Here is a 6,142-nt window from a genome sequence, read left to right as displayed (position 1 = left end):
TAATAGGAAAGGAAGATGTCAATTAATTATTACCTGTGAAATGGGAAAAAATTTGTCATTAGGGAGATTTAAGTTGTTTACTGATTCCATCAAGTTCTGGGTAAAAGGACTCTAAATGTGACTGGTTATTTGTTTTATATTAAAGAGACTTATGATTAATAGGAGAACTGAGAAAGAGATGTCCTTGGCAATTTCCCTCTCCTAAATTTTAGCAAAGAAAAGTCCCTCACTGTCAGAATCATGATCTGATGCAGAGCCTAGTCATCTGTAATATAATCTTGTGATGTAGCCTGAGAGACTATGTCAGCAAAAGTTTAGTGCCTGAATGTTTTAAATGATTCAGCAGACGGTTAACAGGTAATAATCTCAATATAAAAATATCTTCTGCTACAATACAAACTCAAGAACTTCAGACAAGGTGAGTCATAGTAAAACTATTGAATCAAGTTGGTTTGTGTTAGCTATAACCCAGGCAAATATTTTGGAGATGTGTTTTTTCTCTTTTAAGGAAATATTTTCTGCTGTGTAGAAATAGGAAGTTCCATAACAAACTGGAAAAATTAAAAGTGAACTTAAAATGTAAAAATAAATAAAAATAAAGAGGGGGTGATGTGTGTGACCTTAATTAAGTCACTTAATTTCCCCAGGCCTGAGGTTTCTTAGTGGTTGTTCTGAAATGGACAAAGCACATAGGCACCTATTTAGGAGTGACTATGTGTCAAACATGCAGAACTCACTTAATTCCATCTTCATAGACTTCCTATATCATTGTTGGGGTTGAGTTAGTGGAGGCTCAGACTAACAATTTGCATCTTGAGCTGATTGTCTATAAGACTTAAAGTGTGCATGATATGTAACTTTTGCAAAGTGAATATATGACCTGGGATAGTCATATTTACATATAGAAATCCTGTAAATTGAGAATTTTTTTTCCTTCTAACTCTATAAATGTTAGCAATGTGCTTCTTAAGATGTTTAAGGGAGATATTCATGGTAGATTCCATGTGTAGCTACAGGAAAAGTATTACTGTGTTCTCTAAGCCATAATGTAAACAGAGTGTGGTGTTTCATGTGATTCCAGTGAAATAATTATGTCCCCATACCCAGTAAAGAAATCTGTTGGGTGTCAATGAACATAGACCCTGATCTGTAGCTTCTGTGTCCCATGCTCTAAAAGCTTTAAGTCCCAGATGAACAGATTTCCATTGCCTGGCAAGATGTCAGTTTTCACTTAGGAAACAAAATAACTGTTGCACCAATCATTGAAAAATCTTTATGACATTCGGAACTCTACATTATGCAGCAAAGAATCAAAATGCATACATGCCTCCTTACAAAATGACTGTCTGGTGGAAGAGCCTGCTCTATCTGTTCAGTCATTGTTATTGGAAACATACTTCCTGGGAGAATCGATTGATGCATCTCTTCCCCTCAACTTCAACTAACCAAAAGAAGGAGGAAAGTACCTGAAAGGCTATTTTTCTCAGGCCACATGTGTTGAAGACTGATTTTTGAAGTGGTCTGGCTACATTTTAAGAGTATGAACTATTATATTAATTAAGTTATAATGAAAACTTTGATTCATTTCATCAGGCAAATAAAGTGTTGGGAGGCATTATGCAATAGGGGAAGTATAAGACCATAGAGAAAAAAAATGATAATCAGGTACTACATTATCTTCAAATTGGTGGTCAACTCTCTTGATTTGCCCATGTCATATGAATTTCTGTTTAAAATCAGGACAATCCAAAGCATAAAAGGACAAGCACGCAAGTCAGGTGAGGTAGATGGACATGTATAAATGATGAGATTTCCAACCCATTTCACTGCTGTTTCTGTACCAGCACCCAGATGAATAATGCTTGTTAGGCATCCTGCACTCACAACCATGGTCTATCCCAAGGGATGTGAATTTATCATTGAATGTAATTGTCACAAGAAGCAGCATCAACATTAAATGTATATTGTCTAACCCCTGTGAATAACTGTAATGCTACCATATAGAAATGCTGCCATATTCTATTTCTGGAAATATTTGATTCCTTCATCACCAATCTCCTATATGTACTTCTTGCAAATCTCTAATCACCCAGAGTATCTTGCATAATTTCTAGAAATGTAGATAAAATCTTGCCACTTTCAGTGGCTTCTTGCATCACTTAGAACAAAATCCAAGTCTTTATCATGGTCTGGTATTTCCTATACAAATGCCCTAATAACCCGTGCTTCAAAACCCTTACTGTCATCATAATTATTCTGAAATACTAAATCAGTTTCACTATTCACCAGCTGTTCACTCAAATTGAAAATTCTTTAACCAGACCTGTGTGAATGTTGCCTCTGCAGAGTGGCTGTTTTTTTAGTGCTCATATCCCTCTGTCTCTTTCATTGCTTGCACTATTTTATCTTTCTTTACAATACTGATCACTACACAACATTAGATTCCAAGTAAGAGTTTGTTGTTCTGTTCTCTACATCACTAAACTTTAATCACATGATTGTAGAATTGTGTGTATGTTAATCACCATGTGTCAACTAAACAATTAGAAAAATGTATTCCCATTTTTCTATTAGAAATTCTTTTTCACAATTTTACTCATGATTACTAAAATTGCATGAGGTAACAGTTGATTTAAAGTCATAAGATGCGAATAACTATGACAAAATATTAATTGTTTTTCTTTACTGTTGAAAAATCAGTAACCTAATATTACTCAAATCTTGGATATAACAGGACATCAGGTGTCTCCTCAGGCAGAGGCTCTGAGAACGGAAAATCCCATCCAAACCCAAATCCAAATCAAGGAAGAAATTAAATGTATATTGGAAGTATAAGAAGTACCAAAATCACAATTTATACATCTTCGGGAAACTGAGGAAAAAAACAGTCAGAATTGAGCTGACAAAGCAAAAGAAAGAAACTATAAAATGTTGTAAAATTCTCTGGCAGTCCCTGTGGCTCAGCAGTTTAGTGCTGCCTTCAGTCCAGGGTGTGGTCCTGGATACCTAGGATCGAGTCCCACATCAAGCACCCTGCATGGAGCCTGCTTCTCCCTCTGCCTGTGTCTCTGCCTCTCTCCCTCTCTGTGTCTCTCATGAGTAAATAAATTTTTTTTTAAAATGTAAAATTCTCAGGAAAGGGGTGGACATTAGAAGCTAGAAAATGTTTCAAAGAAGGAAAAATTTTGTATTGTTTTAAGTAATTAATACAGGATACTAATATTGGCATTCTTCTTAAGCCCAAAGAAGGTAGGTACAAACATTTAAGTTACAATTCAATAATATTTTCCAGCTTATACCTGCTTTTCTAGTAGAACAGTTTTTCAGTTGATTGGCTATGCTGCCATCTACAGTATAGAAACTAAATTACAGAAACTCTAATTTCAGAATGCCTTAATCTGGTCCAAAATATGGAATTAAGCCAGATCTTTAAAATAATACTCTTTATTCAATAAAAGAAAATTAGACATTAAAATATGTGCATTTGACTTTGGATTCTTAAAGTCTTAAGAAATGGAAACATCATTACAGAAGAGAGAATATTCAAATAATAGTTTACAATTCGTGTGGACCTCACATGGTCTGCAATATCTATACAGTTCAGGACAACTAAAGTCTGCAATATCTATACAGTTCAGGATAGTGATTTTGGGTGATTTGGGGTGGTGGATAAATTTTTAGGAAAGGCAAAGAAATGAAAAAGACTATGAGAGATAGAGTATGAACATTTTACAGCTGCAGTAGTGCCATGTGGGAAAGAAAGACCCCAAATTAAAGACGTAGAAAAAGACTAAGCAATGGAGGACTTAGAATTTAACATATGCAAAGTTTTTGAGTCACATAATCCAGGTCCTACTGAGATATGCTGTGTTAAACTGACAGACACTGGGGATACAGAGATGCATGTGCCATTTTGTAAATTCTGAGTGATGTGCATAGCTGAGTTAGAGACAGATAACATTTTAGTTATCTCATTTATTTTTGTTGTCTAAAATACTAGGCTTTATACTTCAAATCCCTTGTTTTAGTACTTACTATAGAAAATTGGAAGGGGGACATCTAATTCAGATATTACAGTTGGTTCTATTAAAGCTATAGAATTGGAAAAAGACAATTCATTCTAAACAAATATTCATAAAATAAACATTCCTTTTTTATGCTCCTATTTTGTTTAATTTCTTGCCCTGCACCTTGTTTTTGTTTTTATTTCTCTTTCAAGGGAGTTAAAACAGTAAGATTTCATGGAGAAATGGAATCAAACTTCAAATGATTTCATTTTGTTGGGGTTGTTTCCCTCAAATCAAAGTGGCCTGCTTCTCTTGTCCCTCATTTTCCTCATCTTCATTGTCGCGTCAGTGGGTAACTCAGCCATGATTCATCTCATACGCTTAGATGCCCGGCTCCACACCCCAATGTACTTCCTGCTCAGCCAGCTCTCCCTCATGGACCTAATGTATATCTCCACCACTGTCCCAAAGATGGCATTCGACTTCCTGTCTGGCCAGAAAGGTATCTCCTTCCTGGGATGTGGGGTGCAAAGCTTCTTCTTCCTGACCATGGCATGTTCTGAAGGTTTACTCTTGTCCTCCATGGCCTATGACCGTTATGTGGCCATCTGCCACCCTCTCCAATATACTGTCCGCATGAGTAAAACTGTGTGTGTGAAAATGATCATAGGATCTTGGATTTTGGGGTCTATCAACTCCTTGGCACACACTGTCTATGCCCTCCATATTCCTTATTGCCGGTCCAGGGCCATTAATCACTTCTTCTGTGATGTGCCAGCCATGTTGGCCTTGGCCTGTATAGACACCTGGGCCTATGAGTACATGGTTTTTGTGAGTACAAGTCTCTTTCTCCTCTTTCCTTTCCTTGGCATTACTGCTTCCTATGGACGGGTTCTTTTTGCTGTCTACCACATGCGCTCAAAAGAGGGAAGGAAAAAGGCCTTCACAACCTGCTCAACACATTTAACTGTAGTGACGTTTTACTATGCACCTTTTGTGTACACCTACCTGCGGCCCAGGAATCTCCGCTCACCAGCAGAAGATAAGATCCTGGCAGTCTTCTACACCATCCTCACCCCCATGCTCAATCCCATCATCTACAGCCTGAGGAATAAGGAGGTTCTGGGGGCTATGACAAGACAGTTTGGAATATTCTCTGCCAAGAAACAAAAGTCATGGCTGTCCTTTCCCTTCTTTTCCTTTTCCAGGTTAATTAGAACATCCTAGAGCAGCACTGTTAGAAATATAGTGTGAGCCACAAGTAACTTAAACATGAAAATTAAACATGTGTACAAGCCACATTTGACAAGTGAAATTGATTTAAATAATATATTGATTTAATTAAAAACATTAAAATTTCGATGGACACCGAAGCTCCTTCCACAGTTTGGCTATTGTGGACATTGCTGCCATAAACATCGGGGTGCAGGTGTCCCGGCGTTTCACTGCATCTGTATCTTTGAGTTATCAAAAGATGAATGGAGAAAGAAGATGTGGTCTTTGTATTCAATGGAATATTACTCAGCCATTAGAAACGACAAATACCCACCATTTGCTTCGATGTGGATGGAACTGGAGGGTATTATGCTGAGTGAAATAAGTCAATTGGAGAAGGACAAACATTATATGGTCTCATTTATTTGGGGAATATAAAAAATAGTGAAAGGGAATAAAGGGGAAAGGAGAAAAAATGGGTGGGAAATATCAGAGAGGAAGACAGAACATGAGAGTCTCCTAACTCTGGGAAACAAACAAGGGGTGGTGGAAAGGGAGGTGGGCGTGGGGTGGGGGTTACGGGCACTGAGGTGGACACTTGATGGGATGAGCACTGGGTGTTATGCTATATGTTGGAAAATTGAACTCCAATAAAAAACATTAAAATTAATACTGAAATTAACAATATTAATAACATATTAATAATATATACTATATCACATACAATGTGCATATTTTTACATATGTGAACATAGTATGACTTTTATATTTAATCAAATAAAGTTATCAATGTAATATCTTACTTTGTTTTCAGTCTAAGTCTTCATAAACTTTTTTGTAATTACAACACATTGCAATTTTGACTATATGTATTTCAAGTGTCCAAAAGCTAGATGGGACCAATTGCTACTATGTTAGAC

The 6,142-nt window shown here is 36.6% G+C and overlaps 1 protein-coding gene across 1 annotated transcript; it reads left to right on the top strand.

Annotated features, from left to right (window-relative positions):
* Positions 1-4,241: 4,241 nt before the first annotated feature.
* On the top strand, positions 4,242-5,234 carry LOC112911025 (olfactory receptor 2L13). Its single transcript, XM_025987343.2, has one exon. The coding sequence runs from the start codon at positions 4,242-4,244 to the stop codon at positions 5,232-5,234; it is 993 nt and encodes a 330-aa protein (XP_025843128.2).
* The last annotated feature ends 908 nt before the right edge of the window (positions 5,235-6,142 follow it).

Source organism: Vulpes vulpes, chromosome 7 (assembly GCF_048418805.1).
Source record: "Vulpes vulpes isolate BD-2025 chromosome 7, VulVul3, whole genome shotgun sequence".
Taxonomy (NCBI): domain Eukaryota; kingdom Metazoa; phylum Chordata; class Mammalia; order Carnivora; family Canidae; genus Vulpes; species Vulpes vulpes.
This window is presented reverse-complemented; position numbering and strand designations above follow the sequence as displayed.

What these genes read in the sequence shown, in the direction of transcription:
- LOC112911025 (XM_025987343.2), top strand. Translation starts at nt 4,242, where the DNA reads ATGGAGAAATGGAATCAAACTTCAAATGATTTCATTTTGTTGGGGTTG.